Genomic DNA, 19,819 nt, shown 5'->3' on the forward strand with positions numbered 1-19,819 from the left:
AATAAGGACTGGCATACACATCAATGGAACAGAATTGAGAATCCAGCAATAAACCCTTCTATTTAACTAATTTTTGACAAGGTTGCTAAGACAATTCAGTGAAGGAAAGAATAATCTTTTAGCAAATGGTGCAGAGACAACTAGATAACTTTGTACAAAAGAATGAATTGGAAACTAAGAATGAATTGGATCCTTACCTCACATCATATAAAAACTAGCTCAAGATAAATCAAAGATCTAATGTGTAAGAGATACATATAAAACACAAAACTATGAAACTCTTAGAAGAAAAGACAGAACCAAGTCTTTGTGGCTTTGGATTTGGTAATGGATTCTTAGATATGACACCAAAAGCCCAATCAACAACAAAAACATAAACTGGACATCATCAAATTAACTTCTGTGTTTCAATGGACATCATCATGAAAGTGAAAAGAGAGCTCATAAAACGGGAAAAAATATTTGCAGATTATACAGCTGATAAAAGACTTGTATGAAGAGTATATAAAGAACTCTCACAGCTCAACTTGTTTTCCTTGGTCCATGTGGTCTATGAAGGAGATTGGGGTTATTAGAGGTATTTGAGACTATGGTTCCCAAACTCTAGTGCATCCAAGAACAGGGTTGCCAGACTTAGCAAGTAAAACACAAAAATATCCAGTCAAATTTAGATTTTAGATAAACAGTAATTTTTTAGTATAAGACCCATGTAATGTTCAGGACAAATTTAACTAGGTGTCCTCTATTCTAAGTGGCAACCTTACCCAAGAATCACTCTGAGGCTTCTTAAGTGCCAATTCCCAGCCCAGCCCTACAGATCATCATTTAGCAGCTCTGGGACTTAGGAAGCTGCCCTCCTAACCAGCCCCCGGGGACTGTGACATGGGTGTCCAGGCCATACTTTGAGAAACACTGATGAGATTCTCTAAAAGAGTCATAAAAACTTCCACAAGAGCTTCTAGCCGTGCTCCTTAGAGTCATTCATTTTCCAAATTCATATATAACATGGAATAGGAGGTTTTGCAAATATCCCTAGTGGCTCAGGCAGTAAAGAATTTGCCTGCAGTGTGGGAGAGCAGGGTTCACTCTCTGGGTACCAAAGATCCCTTGGAAAAGGGAATGGCTACCTACTCCAGTATTCTTGCCTGAAGAATTCCGTGGACAGAGGAGCCTGGCAGGCTACAGTTCATGGGTCTCAAAGAGTCGGACATGACTGAGTGACTAACATACTCCTTGAAATAATAGAGTGTTAAAGGGCAAAGCAAAGCAAAGCAAAAGAAAACAAAATAACAACATCAATAACAAAAACTCTTGAAGGAATCCAACCAGGTACTGTATGTAAGTTTCCTGCCTTGTTCCTGGAAAAAGTGATCAGCCCCAGCAGACTGTGGCAAGCACCTCGTGCAACAGGACACACAGACTGTTATGCATTTTTTTCCACTTATTTTCTTCAGGTCAAGTCACACAAGGTAAGATGCTTTGCTCTAAATCAGGCTCTGAATGCACCTCTGAATGCATTCCTTCCAAGGCACCACAGGGCTGGAAACCACCACGACCACTGCAAGAACCCCAGAGACAGTGGAAAATCACACCAAGGACAAGCCTTCAGCATAGTGAAGACCAGAGAGCATAGGATGATGAGTGGATTTCTGCTCTACTCAGTGAGATTAACATATATAAGCTGCTATAAGTCATAAAGTTTTCCCAAAATAGGCTGCACTGTGAAAGCATGTCTATCCCGCAATGACTGCAGATTCCGCCCACTGGGACTAAACCTCAGCCGGAGAGGGTGCATCTCCACTCCAGCCACAGCGGCAAGGGTTTGAGGAGAAAACTCAACTCACTTTCCATCCACAGCCTCCACAATCTTGACCTCAATCTCCTGTTCATACAGGGTGCGTAACATCCGGTCTCGCCTGTCCTTTCTGCGCTTGAGGTTTATCATGAAAATCTAATACAAGAAGAAAAAAGGAAAAGAAATACAGATTACTCAGTTTTTATTTTAGGCTGTTGAAAAGCAAAGGAAGTATAAGGAACAAAGCTTTAGTTAGAATAAGGAGCAGAAAGGTTAGGGGAAATGGTGAAGATGTATTTATATTTCATATCGGGTCAAAAAGCTGTTCTTCAGGAGGCCAAAGGTGAATTAAACCCAAAACATATGAGACCAAGGGGAAGGAAGAAGTTTCTCAAGTGGCTAGATTTATCAAGACCTAAGTCTGCTAAGTGTTCGCGTTGGGCCAGTTCCTACACCTCAGTTTCCTCATCTGTAAAATGGAAGTAATACTGGTCCTATCACCTGGCTACAAAATATTAGCTATTCTTGTAATTTACATCCTCTGTAGAAAAATTTGAAGTCATTCCAAGAGTAAGAAAAATCTAGTCTTAACAAATTCCTTTTATTACCAAGAGTTCCAAACTGAATTATTAAGGTTTTAATTTTCGTAGCTTCTTTACCAGACCTCTTCAACTCTCTTAGGCTTTTTCTGAAACAAGTAAAGAAAAAGAACTCTGCCCTTGGGAACAGCCCTTTAGGGAGAGTCATAAATTCCATATTACATGGATCTGAGGGAAGTCTTAGAGAGAAGACATGTACTGGTCCATGAAGTCCCCAAAATGTGCGTTCAGATTGTCCCCCATGAGGGCTGGGTCTTCCTGCAGCTCCTCGCAGTGGCCCTGAAACACCCGATGACCGTAGTAACACACACCTATCATGAGGCTGCTACTGGGAGCTACACAGATAAGGAGGCCGGTCTGATTATTCCCAGATTTAAGGAGACACAGAAGAACCCAAAGCCTCATGAAAGTTGTTACAGGTAATGAAGTGCTTTAATAAGGTCCTTTTCTACCAGTAGTAATAAACTCACTTTGCACATTAAACTAGTCCTGAAAGAGAAGGAGACTTCAGTTGCCAGCGAGAAATTCTGAATAGCATAGGAAAGCAGAAGCCTGCAGGAATAAGCTGGACAACACTGGCTTCATCCTAAAGACCCATCAAAATGACTCTGAGGAAGACATCTAAAGCTACGGGATCCAGTTCCCTTGTTTGTAAAAAGAGGGAGTTGAGCAATCTTATCTTTCAAGGCCAATACAGATTGAATTTTCTATAATATGTGGTTTATTATAAAGCTTGCATTATGTCTAGAATAAAGAAGAAGTCATGTCGTATAAGCAGGCTGGAGTTTTGACTTTACTGAGGGTTAAGCCATGGTTCACACAATCATTCTGAATGGAGTATCAAGATGTTATATGTTTTACCAGATCAAAAGCTGAATTAAGTAAAATTTCAACTCTTCCTTATAAAATATTCTCACTTCCATCCACTTACACAGCTCATGGAAAAGAACGGATGGGGGAGCAAGATGTCATCTTTGAAAAAATCATCCATCTGAATCAGAACAAAGTGGATTAGGTATATATCATGATTTTATTTATATCATGAGTTTATCTAACTGTGCAATTCTTAAAAAAAAAAACAACAATTTCTGTGGTAACTCTATTTGCCCTGTTACTTAGGATTTTATAACAACGAGTCGTGTTCATTTATATGTCATTCTCTTCCTGTTTAGAATCCTACTGTGATGGGAACACGCTCCATCTCCTGATTTTAAGGCTATGGGAAGGAAAGGGCATTTCCTCATGTGTACACATGGAGCTACCTGAGGTCACGCCAGGAGAGCAAAATGAAACAAAAAATGAACAGAAATACAACAAAAAGTCCCCTCAGACCCAAGACCTCTAGTCTGGGAAGACTTTGGCAAATAATAATCCTGTCCAGGGTCCTGCCAGGACAAGTGCAATAAAAACTGCAGCTATGAAGGGAAAACACAGATGGCTTGCTCATACTTAGTGAACAGTAAACAGACAAAAAGCCACCCAGCCAAGTGCACCCAGACACCCCAACAAGGCCACAGAGTACAGGGAAGGTTGAAAAAGCCCTGAAATCCCTTTTCCTACTATCCTATCTCTGTTCCAAACAGAGAGATGACTACCAGGGCTCAGGAGAGCAGAGTCCCCATGTCTGTATCTCCGCAGAGTCGGCCTTTTTCAGAAGGCTTCTAAAAGTGACCCAGTCCTTGCAAATGGAAGACCAGAGCTAGAAGATCCTGCTTTTGTCCCATGGTATTTGCTCTGATTTGATCCTCATTGGGATGTGTTTATAAAGGGAAAAATGAATATACATAAAGACCCTTGGGTTCTTTTACCTGGAGACATGAGAGTTAGTGAGAGCTGTAAGTAATATGTGGAAGCCAGTTCAGTATCTGAGGTGGGCCAACCTTTCAGAAGCCCTGACTGTTTATAAAACTATCTACACTTTAATTCTTCTCTATTTAGTCTAATTCATCTCTATTATACTTAAAACCATCTAATCTCATCTTGCCCTCTGCAGAAATAGCATGATAGTTTCTAACTCCTTTCCAATTAATATTCATGAAATACTCCTTTCCATTTCTGAAATCTGACAACATATAAACTTTATAGAATAAACCCCAACTTCCAGTTCCAGCAGGAATTTAAGATGGCTGTACTTTGGAGACCCATATGACATAGTCCAGGGAGATAACAAGGCATTTTCATTCAGTGAATCAGTGGCAATGAGCATAGAGCACAAAGTTTGGCTTATAACATATCACAGATTCATGGAAAAGTTCCATCGTAGTTTGTGGATTCCCAAGGCACTGTCCCAGCCTCCAGATCATCCAGTTCCTGAACATGGATCAGCAGTTATGTGACATGAGGGACCCATGAAGGATTCAGTAATTTTGGAGTCACAATTCTGGTTCTGCTGAGCACATCACTAAGACAGGCATCTCGTTACATTTCTGCTCAATCGTTATACAACTAAAGTGTAATAATAAATATAGCCCTTGGAGCCTGCTACAAAAACAAATTTTAGAATGGGTTTCTTTTTTCTCTTTTCCTTTGTCCTCTAAACCCTGCCCTGCGATTTTTCCCATGGAAGAACAGCAAAGAGAAAATAAACCAAAAAACGTTTCAGAATGGGTTCCACTTACTCAGAATAAAGTTAAAGTCCTCTAATACCTAAAACATATATCTTCTTTACCCTACCCTTGAGTCTTGATAAAACATAGCAATATCTGCTCTTAGAAAATAATACTTTCATGCCTAATTAGTAACATCTTTCTGACTCAATGATTAATTCACTTTTACCATGATGCTCCTTTTTAAAGATAAGTGAATAATAACGCACAACAAAAACCGAGAACCTTTTCCAAGTTTCTTTTCAGCAGCCCACCTGATCTGGCTGACTCTTAGACATGTGCCCAGGCTTGTTGTTCTGATATAAACATATAAACATGATGTACACATGCTCACACATACAGGTGCTCACCAACACAGACACCTTGCCTACCTCATCAAATCCCATCTTGTCTGGATATTTAGGGACAACTGAGACAAACTGGGAAGGTTCCATTGGAGGACCGTCAACTGGAAGACACAAGAAACATACAGAGTGCTTTGTTAGTGAGAGTTTCAGAGAATAGCATCCTATTCACAGCCTGACCTCTGGAAACACAACCTGCATGGTCAGGGGAAGGAATAACTGCTCAGTAGTTTTCCAGAGTTAAGTGGCTACACAAGAACCCCAACGGTCACTGCGCTGGTTTTGAGAGCACTTGTTTTTATGCAGATTGCAACATTTGCTCCATTTCCCTTAAGACCTATTTTTAAGACTATATGGAGGATAGTTTTAAAGATTTTTATTGGGGTATAGCCGATTAACAATGTTGTAATAGTTTCAGGTGGACAGCAAAGAGACTCAGCCATACATATACATATATCCATTCTTCCCCCAAATCCCCTCCCATATAGCCTGCCATATAACGTTAAGCAGAGTACCATGTGCCATACGGTAGGTCCTTGTTGGTTATCCATTTTAAATATAGCATACATGTGCATTCCAAACTTGGAAGGACAGTCAGTGTAATGATTAAGGGTGAAGTCTCTTGGAGTCAGATGATCTGGGTCTAAACTTTGGTCTGTGAAGGTCTGGAGCAGATAGATGACCTCTCTACGTTTGTTTTTTTCTTTGTGTGTAAAATCAGGATAATAAAAGTGCGTATCTTGGAGTGTTATAAAATTTAAATGATACCTACATGCAAAGCACTAACCACAGTAAATCAACACAGTAAATGCTCAGTAACTCCCAGTTACTACTCACAGTGGCCCGTAATGAAAGAACTCAGAAATAGGCTAGACTTTTTCTAAAGAATGCTTTTTTTCCTATACATTTAAAGTTTTAAAACTCTGGGACTACTTTTTTTTTTTTCTTCCATCCAGGCAGGTTTAGCTATAGGTACTCAAAAGACCTTTCATTTTAACATGAACAGGCTCCTCTGTCTATGGAATTCTAGTGGGTTGCCATTTCCTTCTCCAGGGGATCTTCCTCCAGACCCAGGGATCGAACTCACGTCTGCTGCACTGCAGATGGATTCTTTGCCATCTGAGCCACCAGGGAAGCCCCTGACTAACACACACCTCCAAGGGTCAGGCCACATCCCAGAACTTGGTACAGGGCTTACAAGGAAGTTTCCAGATGGGAGGGGTGTCACATCTCAAGTGATAAAAGTTTTCTTTATTTCATATTTCAAAAAAGCTTTATTTAGAAAAGCTTATGTATATGTTTTAAAGATTAGAAATAATATTGATTAAAGAGCCCAAGAAGATCTTGAAGATTTTTGTATACACAAAGTCAAAGTCCTCACTTGGTTTTCCTTGAAGACGCAATACAAGGAAAATGCTACATGAGAGCAGGTAAATGGGTTGTTTGAGCAACTATTGCTGATGGCCATTGCTGCTGTCTAGCAATATCCATGCCCCTCTATTTCAGGTATACGAAAGGGGCTTCTTCATCTTGAAGTTAGTCACGGCCATATGAGTTGCTGCTATTCAGATCTACAAACTCTCCTCCCATGTTCCCTACTCAGCCCCACCATAATGATCTTAGTAGCCAATGTTGATATGGAGAAGGCAAAAATTTGAAGCAGCCTAGAATGGGGTCACACAGAGTCAGATATGACTGAAGCGACTTAGCAGCAGCAGCAGCAGAATGAGGTGCCAGAGAAGGCAATGGCAACCCATTCCAGTGTTCTTGCCTGGAGAATCCCAGGGACAGGGGAGCCTGGTGGGCTGCCGTCTATGGGGTCACACAGAGTCGGACACGACTGAAGCGATTTAGCAGCAGCAGCAGAATGAGGCGCCAACACGTGGAAATGAGATTTCAGCATTCTCTATGAGATATCCCAGCATAACTTCAGCTGTCCTGATTGAGATACTGTCCAAAGAATATTTTTTGTTTCACTCACCCTTTATTGGGATATTAAAGAGAAACCATGACATCCAGTTTCTCTTATGATCAAGTCATGTGAAACTGTAGAAACTAGTGAAACAGATTTCCTAAGCCAAACACAAGAGATGATCTTATTATTTCAAACCTGACCCTTACCATCACATTTCTATGAGTACACAGTGAGTGTGTATCTGTTTCCATTAGCAGCCCCCAGAACATTTTGGTTCTTCCTGCTCCACCCAACTCCATTAGTTTCTTTTAAAATCAACAAATGTTGATTGCAGGGTCACCATGTACAGGGTTAGGTTTTACAAGCAAAAAACCTTAACATAGCAACTCCTTCCCATTCATGTTGTTTGAGGAGCTGTCTAGCCCTCCCTCCCTGGGCCTTAGACTTCAGAGGAGGGTAAATTTTGGTCTCCCTGTTGGTCTCTGTTGGTCTCCATTTGGGTTGCCTGGCTTTAACGTTTCAGCTGAAGAGTCTGCTTTTAGCCACTTTGCTTCCATCAAACATGGGTAGTCATTGTGTGCACAGGACAAGTATCCCCCCAAAAGCCACAAGTGGCTGGTCCTGAAAGCCGCCACTGAGCAGAAATATGAGACACAGGCCTGGGTTTTGTAGCTGAAGGTCGAGTTAAGCCAGAGGGAAAACCAGATGATATTAATTGGACCTAAAAGGTGACTAAGTGGGGAGAAGGGATGCCTCTTTGCTGTCATCAGACATCCCAGCTTCTGTTCTGGGTCATTTCTGACTCCATCAACCATAGTTAACTCAGTCCCTCATTGAATCCCTCCCTATACGCGTCCTCAGCGTACTACCACCAGGTGGGATGTGCCTCATTGGTGCCGGAATTGTTTCAAGATTTAGGAATAACAATAATAGCTATTGGTATAGTGATCTACTACCCACTGCACTCTGGGCTACACTCTTGATATATATATTCACATTTATTTAATCTTCACAACATGTTCCACAGGCCAGGTCCCTGTTTTTACAGATAGGCAAACAAAGGGTTAAATAACATGCTTAAGGTCACAGAGCTGATAGAGCTGGTATTTGACCCTAGGGAACCCTTAACTCCCACTCTACCCTGCCCCCAAAGCTAGGCCTTGGTAGCCACTGGCCTCACGTTGGCCTTGGGCAATGGGGCTGAGCTCACAAAAGCTCAGTTGGTAAGTCCTTGCTCCTGGGTGACCACCACGTGTTGCTCTTTCTGTCATCTACCCTGGAACAAACTCCACCCAAAGAACAGAGCGCCAGCCCAGTCATGCCCAGAAAAGCATTTGCAAGATCGTGCCAGGACCAAATCCTGACACTTCTTCATAGTTTCTCCTGGACTTCTTCCATGGCTGCAGCCACCACCCTAGCTCAGGTCCTCACGCACATGTCTGGGCTGTCTTAACACCTTTCAAATGGCACCCCACTCCAGCACGCTTGCCTGGATAGTCCCATGGACGGAGGAGCCTGGTAGGCTGCAGTCCATGGGGTCGTGAAGAGTCGGACACGACTGAGTGACTTCACTTTCACTTTTCACTTTCATGCACTGGAGAAGGAAATGGCAACCCACTCCAGTGTTCTTTCCTGGAGAATCCCAGGGACGGGGGAGCCTGGTGGGCTGCCATCTACGGGGTCGCACAGAGTCGGACACGACTGAACCAACTTAACAGCAGCAGCAAACACTTGTATGCTCTTTGTCTTGCTCATTATAACTCATTATGCACACTGTGGCCAAAACAATCTTCTTCCTTAGGCACTTCTCCACTCTTGACCATACAGTCACGCTCGGCATTTAGGTGCTTTACAATTTGTTAAGTGATTTGCTAAGGATTTCCCTGTAGCTCAAACAGTATAGAATCTGCCTGCAATGCAGGAGACCAGGATTTGATCCCTGGGTCGGGAAGATCTTCTGGGGAAGAGAATGGCAATCCACTTCAGTATTCTTGCCTGGAGAATTCCATGGACAGGGAAGCCTGGTGGGCTCCAGTCCATGGGGTCGCAAAGAGTTGGACGTGACTGAAGCAACTAACACACACAAGTGATGTCCTAGTCACCAGGTCATTTTATCTTCACTTTTATTGGAGGGCAGGGTGTGCTGTTTGGGGCTTCCCAATGGCTGGTGGTAAAGAACCCGCCTGTCAATGCAGGAGATGTAAGAGACTCAGGTTTGATCCCTGGGTTGGGAAGATCCTCTGGAGGAGGGCATGGCAACCTACTCCAGTATTCTTGCCTGGAGAATTCCATGGACAGAGGAGCCTGGTGGGTTTCAGTCCATAGGGTCGCAAAGGGTCAGACACAACTGAGCAGCTGAGCATCCATGCTTGTACTCTTTGTCTTGATAGACGTAAAAACTGAGATCAGGACTCCCAGACAGAATCTTGCCCGAGTTCAAATAGTGAGTGACTGGCAGAGCTGGAACTCAGTTTTTGTATCTTTTGACTTCAGATGCAATATTTTAAACAATCTTTACATGACATTCTGTTGCCTCAAAATGTCATTACCGAGAAGAGGCACCTAAGCTAGCCCATTGCCTCATGCTGATTTGTCCAACCAACCTTCTCATGCCTCACAACCCATTTTCTACTATCCCCTTGACAAGATCAAGCCTCTGGGTATACGTCCCTCAATTTTCTATCCAACTCCTACTGTACTAAATGAGCAAATCCGTGACGGTGATGGTCAGTGCTTTTAGAAGTGTTAGCTGTTGTTTTTATATACTATCTCCACCCAACCCAAACTCTTCTACTCTGATCTCTAGAAACTCCGGTCTGAAATTCATGAACTCCCTGATATCTTCAGTCCCTTCACTTTTTCTGAATGTCTCTTTGCCTTTTTGTTTAGACCAAGACTTGGCTTTCCTTTGAGGTCACTGCCTCCCTTTCAGCTGTTGGTGTGAAAGCTGATCTTCCTCACGTCCTCCAACTCACTCCAACCGGTTTCTCTTCCATTCTTCAAAGCCCCAGCTTCTTTGAAGCCTGTTGCAGGGCTCGGTACCTCCCATTCATGCTCCCTCAGCCACCGACTCCCAGTCTCACTACCCCGCCACCACTCTTAGAAACAGCATCCACGCGGTGCTCCAACGCCAACAATCCAGCACCAGCGGTCATTCTTCCAGTGACCCACCACACTGTCCTCATCCATCTACTTCTTGTTCTCACTCCCATCAGTACCCAACCTAGATTTCATGGTCTATAGCTCTAACCATCCCTTGGAAGGACCCTTCATTCTCTTCCACTGATCTTGCTTGGTAAAACTCCAATCCTGGTTCAACCCAACTGTTCTCTTCCCACCAAGAACGCTGAAGAGAGAAATTCACACTGTTGTGCGGACTGAGGGACTTCAAAATTACAACCACAGATGTCACATTGGCACTCGATACTGCCAAATGATGCAATTATGCTTCCACAGTAAACTTACTTTCCCACTCTCTGAGTGGTCTATTTTATGCCTTGTCCTCTCTCCTGAAATCTTCAGCATCTCTCTTGAGCTGATGACTGGATCACATATGTAACGGAGAAAACGTTTAAAGCCCAGTTAGACCCATCTTTCCCTTCCACATCAAACCCAGCTGCCTCTCTGCCTACATACCCTGCCTTCCCGTCTGCTACAGCATCCCTGTTCTATCTAGAACTTGTTTTCTCAAGGGCCTTAAATTATCTTCTTTTCTACATCATTAAATTCTCCCTGTGTTTTGGACTTTTCTCATTAGCATACAAACAAGTTAAAATCTGATCTTAAAAAAAAAAACTTAAAAGACAACACATGATGAAACAAAACAGCCTCTTCCCTTGATTTTTCACTCTCTTACAGACACTACCCTATTTCTCTATCTCCCATGCCAACAAGAGTCCACTTTCTCATCTCCCCACGGCTCTCTCTTCAGCCCACTCCAATGACTTTGTCCTCATCATTGCACTGAAGTAGTTCTTATCAAGGTCATCACAGATCTCTGTCTGAGAGAACCAGTGATCAGTTCCTTATCCTCATTTTACTTGACTTCTCAAAAGCAGCTGGTTCCTTCTTGAAATGCTGGCTGTTTGTCTCCCCGCCCCCCCACTCCCCGGATCTGTCCTCTTCCTTCTCTATGCTCTCCAGCCAAGCAAGTTCACACTGTTCCATGGCTTCGAATATCTTTTTAATGCTGATGACTCTCAAGTGTCTGTTTCCAACTGGAGTCTCTTCCCTGAAGTCTAGACTCACATATTCAAATGTCTCCTAATCTCTCCATTCAGATGTCTAATATATATCTTAAGCTTACACGGCCACAACTTCCCTTCCAAGTCTTTCCCCATAAAGCCTCTCCAATTTCATTAAACGATACACTAGGCCAAACTCCTGGAGTCATCTTTGATTCCTTTCTTTCCTTCATGGGCTGCATCCAGGTCTCTGTAATTCCTGTTGGCTCTACCCTCAACATATATCCCAAATCCACCTGCTTGTCATCACCTCCTGGCTACAGTTTGCATTCCAACCACCATTATTTCTCACCAGGAGAGATGTACTGGTCCCTTTACATGCCAGTATCCACACCACAGCATGAATGATTTATCTAAATATATAAACCACATCATGTCACTCTCCCTCCCCCAACCACATGGAATCCTATTACTCTCAGAATAAAAGTCTGAATTCCTTGCTGTGGCCACAGGCTGTGCATGGTCTAGAGAGGGTCGAGGACAGATTCCAGGGACTAGAGCAAAGGGATGGTTTAGGGATGATTCAAGAGCATTACACTGATTGTGCACTTTATTTCTATTACTATTACGTCAGCTCCACTGCAGATCATCGGGCATTAGATCCTGGAGGCTGGGGGCTCCCGCTGTGGAGGAAAAGAAGAGAGGGCTCTGGCCAGCCTCTCTGAGCTGACATCTACTTGGAGTCAAGACTGATAGTCATGCAATGGGGCTGATAAGGGAAGGCACATTACCAAGCATCGAATGGAGTCCTAATAACAGGAACACTTCAGTCTTTTGGAGTTGATGTCTGTTCTTTTATGTGCTCCTCTCAACCCTGCAAAGTCAGTGTTCTTATCCTTACTCCACAGATAAAGGAACTAAAGCTTTGAGAGGTTCGGTAAAGCGTCTGTCTACAATGCGGGAGACCTGGGTTCGATCCCTGGGTCGGGAAGATCCCCTGGAGAAGGAAATGGCAATCCACTCCAGTACTATTGCCTGGAAAATCCCATGGACAGAGGAGCCAGGTAGGCTACAGTCCATAGGGTCGCAAAGAGTCGGACATGACTGAGCAACTTCACTTTCACTTTCTCTCTGCCTACATGACACAGCCTGAGTTCAAGTCTGTGAGTCTAACTTCATGATCAGAGCTCTTTGCGACACAGGTTTTATTCATTTGCTCATTGTTTCATTGTCTGGTCATGCATTCAGCAACTATTTGTCCGTTACCAAATATATATCAAGGACTGTGCTAGGTGTTTGAGATAGAAGGCAGTAAGATACTGCCCTTGGCCTCTGGGTGACTGATGTTTTGCAAACACGGTCCTGTGTAAATACAGTAGGAGACCTTGCTATTTAAAGGGATCTTCTGATGAATCTTTATTATTATTATTGCCCTTCTTACCTTCTGGTCCTAACTATGTTTCTTAAAAGAAACATTTCTGTTCTTCTCTGTGTCCCTGATTTTTAATTACTTCTCAAACACTTTAAATTCTGAGCCAGCCTTTTCTGAAACCATCCTTTTTATGGAAATTAGCTGAAAAACTCACTGGACTCCTTTTCAGTCCCTGTCTCACTTGAACTTCCTTCTATATCTCATGTTCCTATTTTCTTAAAATTCTGTGATATCACATTATCTTGTTGATGAATCCCCACTTAACATCTTTAGACTTGATAGAACTTAAGTGTCAGATTCATCTCTCCATCTATCCACTGGGCGGTTTGTTTATTTATTCAACAAAGATTTGCTGAGTGCCTCCTAGGCAGCAGGGGATGGGTTATGTCTTGAGATTAACATTAAACAATGAATTTATTGCCTGGGGTTGAGGAGCGGGAAACAGATATGCACAGGCCACTCAAGGTTTTAAAATGAACTCATGATTTTTCTTTGTAAATGTCTTCTTAAATCTACATGTGTTTAACATTCCTACAGTCATTCCAGACACGCAAGGCAGAACTTAGAAGTTTCCCTCAGTCCCTCTTCTGCTCATCCACAAACCTTTGGCTAAGTCTTTTCAAGTCTATGTCATAAGGTTCATCTCTACTCTCACTGCTCCTGTCCTAGCTCAGATCCTCACCACCTTCTGCCTAGTTTACCATGTAATATCCAAAATCTTCACCTCTGACCTGAGACCAGCATCCAGTGCCCTAGGCTGCAGCTATACTTTTCTTACCAAGAGAGTGACCTTTCTAAAGCCAGATTTTAACCTGACGTTTCACTGCTAAAATCTCTTTAGAAGCTCCCTTCCCTTCAGGAAAAGTTCAGAGGTCTTTCTGAGCTTCTGCCCACCTTCCAGCCCTGCTTTCCACCGTGCCTCCCCAGTCACACCCACTGCCCACGTACCCGCCTCCTACACGCTAGTGATGAATAACAGAGTTTCCCAGCGATGGAGTGAAGATTCAATTATGCAAATGTTCCCTCCTCTGCATAGCCATTTGGAAGATTCTCCCCCAGGCAGAGTATATTTGTTACTTTCTCTTTTAAATACCGCTGCACATTATACATAATAATTAGTGTAGCCCCTGATTATCAAGCATTTACCAGTTCTGACATCATGTCAGACCCAGAGGCAATATGATGCAGTGTTTAAGAACCTGAGTTTTGGAGATAGCAATATGGGCTCAAATCCCAATCTGTCATTTATTTAGCAGAATGATCTAGAGTAAGATACTTACATGCTTTACACCCCAATTTCTTCATCTTTAATAGGAGGATAATAAAACCCCTTTCCTTGAGTTATTATAAGGATTAATGAGACAAAGTACAAAAAATGTTTAGCATGATATCTGTTATATCATAAGCTATTATTAAGTTGAAGTTATAATTACTGTTTTTGTTAATATACTTTTTATATATATCATGGGGAATTGGCCCCCAAATCCTCGATGTTTTACCTTCATTTCACAACTAAGGAGGTCAGATTACTTGCCTAAAGTCATATACTTAGAAAGCAGCAAAATAAGAGTTTAAATCCATACCACAAAACACCACTATAGCCATTATAACATGGTATGAAATGGATTTACTGTGTACCCAGCTCTCCACCTGGATGGGAAGCTCCCAGGGGGAAAAGCTCCCTGGGGGCAAAGACACATTTCCATATTTGTATTTCACAGAAGGAGAAGTTTGAAATGAATGGACAAATGAACAGCTATGTTTCAGCCAAGGCAGACTATGAAAGTCCAGTCCTGGGAGAGCAGAGAGGCGGCTGATACGGACACGGACGCAACAGAACATGAGCCGCTACCACCAGCCTGGGTCACTCACTCATCGCTTCTGTCTGCACGTGGATGAGGTTCTCGACTTCCTCCTCCAGGGTCTGCTGGGCCTTCAGGGGGATGGGCAGGTAGCCGTAGTGTTCCCGGTTGCAGAGGTACATCTGAATGCCTGCGGACACGAGAGAGGGACAAAAGCAGCCAATCAGAAAACACACGTCTGGGGCTTCCCTGGCGGCTCAGGGGAAAAGAATCCACCTGCCAGTGCAGGAGACACGGGTTCGATCCCTGGGTGGGGAAGATCCTACATGCCACGGAACAGCTAAGTCTGTGCAACACGAATACTGAGCCCCTGCTCTACAGCCTGGGTGCTGCAACTACTGAAGCCCGCAGGCCCCAGAGCCTGTGCTCTGCAGCAAGAGAAGCCCCCACAGTGAGAAGCCTGCACACAGCAAATAAGAGCAGACGCCACTCGCCACCACTAGAGAAAAGCCCGAGCAGCAGTGAAGATCCAGCACAGCCGAAAATAAACAAGTAAATAAAATTCAAAAAAAGAAAATACACTTCTTCATTCTACGATGACCACTAAGGAAAAAGAGACCAGACTGTTTGGCACTGAAATTGAACAAGGAGTTGTTTCGGGCAGGGTGTGTAGACCTCAAAAATGCTCCTTTATTAAGAAAGTAAAACACAGTATTGGAGGCAAAATAAAAAACCTGGGCCACTCTTCAGCTCAGAGGAAATTGATATTTTCTCTCTGAAGAGAAAGCATCCTCCTGGCCTGGAAGGAACACTAAAGGCACAAAGGGATCAAAAAGGAGGCAAGGAATTCCTGTTCCAGAGAACAGAATGGAACACTGTAATCCATCTACAGGAAATAAAGAGAAGACGAGGAATAAAAGCCACATTTGATATGAAAGCAAACAGGAAAATCCCGTAAGGCTGACAGATTATTAAAGCTAACTCTAGGCATATGCAGAACAAAAAATAAAAAACAAAGGAAACTTAAAATTTTCCATGAGTCTCCATGGCTTGATTTCTCCTCTTAGCCCACATGGACTTGGAGTTGACCAACAGACATGAAACTTCTATAAAAGAGTCAGAAAGGGACAAAAGGAAGCCTGCATTTCAAGACCTGGTAAGAAGCTATAGTATGACAATACCAGAATCATGGCACAGCCCTCTCGTTTTCAACACCCATCTTCCCTGCCCCAGCTGGCTAACTCCAAGAGTTACACAGAATCTTGGTTCAACCAGGGAGCTGGGGATACTGGAATCAAAAGGGCCTCAGAGAGATCCAGGAACTGACAGTCCTGACAAACGAAAAGATTGCTTAAGTAAATAGAGGAACCTGCCAAGCTCTGGTCCATGTGTCCAAGCTTCTGATTTGTTAATTTCTATAATCACCTGTGCTATCCAGACAGAGAATTACCTGCATAGAGACTTCTCTGTTTTGTGCAGATGACATTTCCTCCAGGCACTATGTCATCTGTCAAATCAGGTGAGGCCATCTTGTAGCATTAGCAGGGAAGAACAAAAAAAGAAAAGAGCCTTTCTCCTCCCTGTGACTGAACCCGGTTCCCATCAAGGCTGGACCAGAAAGTACTGTCACGTCTCTCGCCTTCACCAGGAGAACTCACTAGTGCTACTGTTTGTTGACATAAATGCTTCTGAGAAACTTCCAACTCAAATGGACCCACTTGCAAAGTTGTGATGAATTTAGGAAACAAGAGGGAAATGATTTAATGTTTAGGTTGCCTCTCGACCCTAATTAGGGAAATAATTTTACCATTCAACTTTCCAAAGCTTTGGTTATAAAGGAGAGATGGGACCTAGCCAAGCTATCCATCAAGTGTGAGGAGACAAGAAAGGCAGTTTCAGACATGCAAGGTCATAGATAAGCACTTGCCATCACACTTCCTCAGACAGTGACTGGATGATGTGGAAGGAGAAGAAAGAGGAGTGGGAGGGGCAGGGGAAGGAGGAGGAGGATTATTAAAAAAAGAAGATGATGACGCAGGACACAGTGAACAGGAGAGTCAATAAGAGAAGTGGAGATGGTCGCAGGCCCACGGCTGTGGCTCCTCTCAGACTGGAGGACATCCGGGAGCTCCAGGAGAATCTTCACACACACACAAAGAACATCTGCTGAAATCTGACTGCTCTGAGAGGATGATTAGGGATTAGTTTTGGGTTGTATTAGCAATAATAATTGGAGAAGGCAATGGCACCCCACTCCAGGACTCTTGCCTGGAAAATCCCATGGACGGAGGAGCCTGGTGGGCTGCAGTCCATGGGGTCGCGAAGAGTCGGACATGACTGAACTATTTCACTTTCACTTTTCACTTTCATGCATTGGAGAAGGAAATGGCAACCCACTCCAGTGTTCTTGCCTAGAGAATCCAAGGGACGGAGGAGCCTGGTAGGCTGCCGTCTATGGGGTCGCACAGAGTTGGACACGACTGAAGTGACTTAGCAGCAGCAACAATAATAAAACTGAGCAAATAAAAGAGGCAATTGTTAAGTCATATATGAAAGGAAAACTACCCACAGTCTATACATGGAATTTGGTTTGCATGATTATAAGAACAAAAACACTGATCATCGCTCTATCAGTATCACACAACTGTTAAGGGAACGGGGTGGACGTCCCTCATGGTCCAGTGGTTGAGAGTCCACCTGCCAATGCAGGGAACATGAATTCAATCCCTAACCCAGAAATATCCCACGTGCCATGGGGCAACTGATCCCACGTGCCGTAACTACTGAGCCCGCACCCTAGAGCCCAAGCTCCACAACAAGAGAAGCCACGGCAATGAGAAGTCTGCAGACAGCAACTGGACAGTAGTCCCCAGCTCGCCGCAACTAGAGCAAGCCCGTGTGCAACAACAAAGACCCAGCACAGCCAAAAATAGTAAATAGTAATAATAAAAAGAGCACGGGGTGATGGGGAGAATGTTTTTGCATGGAGGGGGCAATGGGAGGGGACAGAACTAACTCTTCAGTAGTAGAGACAATTTGCATGCATGCCCAGTCATGTCTGGCTCTTTGCAACCCTATGGACTAGAGACTGGCAGGCTCCTCTGTCCGTGGAATTTTCTAGGCAAGAATACTGGAGTGAGTTTCCATTTCCTACTCCAGGGGATCTTCCTGACCCATGGATTGAACCCATGTCTCCTGTGTCTCCTGCATTGGCAGGCAATTTTTTTTTTTTTTAATTGCTGTGTCACCTGGGAAGCCCAATAGAGTCAATAGGTATGACCTAAAGCAAAACCAGAAAGTTGAGAAGTAGCATTACAGGAGCTCCCTGGTGGCCCAGTGGTTAGGACACTGGGGTCTCATCTCACTGCTGAGGGCCTGGGTTCAATCCTTAATCAGGGCAACTAAGATTCCACAAGCCATGCGGCACAGCCCCAAACCCCAGAAACTTCATTATAAGCATGCTATTCAGAAACCTGGATGTGACTCTTACACTTTTACCACCATCTGAAAGAGTGAAAAGTGTTGGGTCTTCTAAAAGGGGGAAATGGCACAGGATGATGACTGCTAATATAATAAACCAAGGGGGACTATTTGAACTTGATGTGACTATGTGACTGGATAGTTGGATAAGAACATTTGAAAAGGAAATGTGCTGATAATTACATAACATCAATAAAAGAATCTGGTATTCTCAATGAAAGCTAATTCTGGGGCAAACAACTTTCTTTCTAAAAAAGAATGGTGAAGGATACTATATACTGAAGGCCTGTACTTCTCTTAGGAAGGTGGAAAACATTTTCTTGTGCTCATATAGTATGTTAACATTGCAAGATTGATCTACCTACCTTTATCCTTGGTGATGGAAACTCAGAGTCTGAGAACCTGTGCTCTCCCCAAGGTCACCACATAAGTCATTAGTGCTAAACCTCTGTCCCTAAAAAGCCAATGCCAAGTATCTCTCCATGTGCCCAGGGTCTGGAAGCCGAGTCTCAGAATGAGTAGTCACTCTGGACTGCCATCCCTGCACACAGGAGGCACTTTTGCTCACTGCCCGTGATGTGCTGGAGCAGCTCTGCCTGCCCATCACCCACATCCTTTGCCTCTCTGACTCACAGCAGACATACGGTGGATGACTGGCTGGCGCCAAAGATGGTTACTGTGGCCACGATACACAGCCCAGCTCACTGGCCACAGAGGGAGGTGAACTCCCGACCCTGGCTTCATAGGAGCCACAGAGACTTGCCCATGACCCCTGTGTTCTCTTCTTGGGCTGGATGGGCAGCCACACCCCAGCACCCTTGGATTGCTCCTCTCATTCATCACCCACGTGTGGCAATGTCTGGAGTCGGAGGTGAAAGATTAAGGTTCAAGGTTTGTGGTTAGATGGTCCTGCCTGGGACATGCGGACCTTCTCTTTCCTTCTGGATATTTACAAAATGATAGTCCAGTGAATGATCCATAGCTGGGGAGCTTCATAAGAGTGAGAACAAAAGAATATAAATCATCTTTCATCTTATTCTTTCAAGAGAGAAGGGAAGTGTTTTGCGTTGAAATTAAGAGGGAAAGAGCTTAGAAACACTCCATGGGCTGTGCAGGACTTGAGGCTCATTGAAGTCTCATCTAAAAATACTCCAAGCTGAGTAAAAGTGCTACCTTAGAACCACATGACTGTCAGGAAAGCTCTGTCACTCTCCCAAATGACAGTCATTCTTTCTTGTCTTGACTCCTGCCCTGTTCACAGTTTATACCACTAATCTGACCCTCAGCCTTCACTGCTTCGTAACTATTACTCATATTTCCGCATGTAAAGATCTTACCTCCCTAGCTGTCACAGAGCCTAACACAATGCTAGGTGCAGCAGGAAAGCCTAGAGGACTGATCCTCTCCCCTTGCTTTTCTGCCTCTCCTCTCCCCATCTGAATCACCCAACAGCTCTGCACCTCTGCACCTGCTTTCAGTGTCCTGGGGAGGCCCACAGGAATCTGACCAATAAAGCATGAAATCTAAGCGGACAGCCAAGCAAGGGACATAGCTGAAAAATTCCTATCCAGCCTGTGTCATTCTTCCAGCTCCAAATCCAATTCTTGGTTTAAAAGATATATCATAATAATTTAGTGCCTGGGTCACAATAATGCCTTGTGC

The 19,819-nt window shown here is 43.7% G+C and overlaps 1 protein-coding gene across 1 annotated transcript in view; it reads right to left on the bottom strand.

Annotated features, from left to right (window-relative positions):
* Nucleotides 1–19,819, bottom strand: part of COLGALT2 (collagen beta(1-O)galactosyltransferase 2) — a 117,295-nt gene that overhangs the window by 16,144 nt on the left and 81,332 nt on the right. The window contains exons 6-8 of the mRNA XM_004013865.5: nt 14,748–14,867; nt 5,372–5,448; nt 1,845–1,951 (exon numbers count right to left, since the gene is read on the bottom strand). Of these exons, the coding sequence (XP_004013914.2) occupies nt 1,845–1,951; nt 5,372–5,448; nt 14,748–14,867 (304 nt within the window). The remainder of the gene's footprint in view (nt 1–1,844; nt 1,952–5,371; nt 5,449–14,747; nt 14,868–19,819) is intronic.

The sequence above is a fragment of the Ovis aries genome, chromosome 12, assembly GCF_016772045.2.
Source record: "Ovis aries strain OAR_USU_Benz2616 breed Rambouillet chromosome 12, ARS-UI_Ramb_v3.0, whole genome shotgun sequence".
NCBI lineage: Eukaryota > Metazoa > Chordata > Mammalia > Artiodactyla > Bovidae > Ovis > Ovis aries.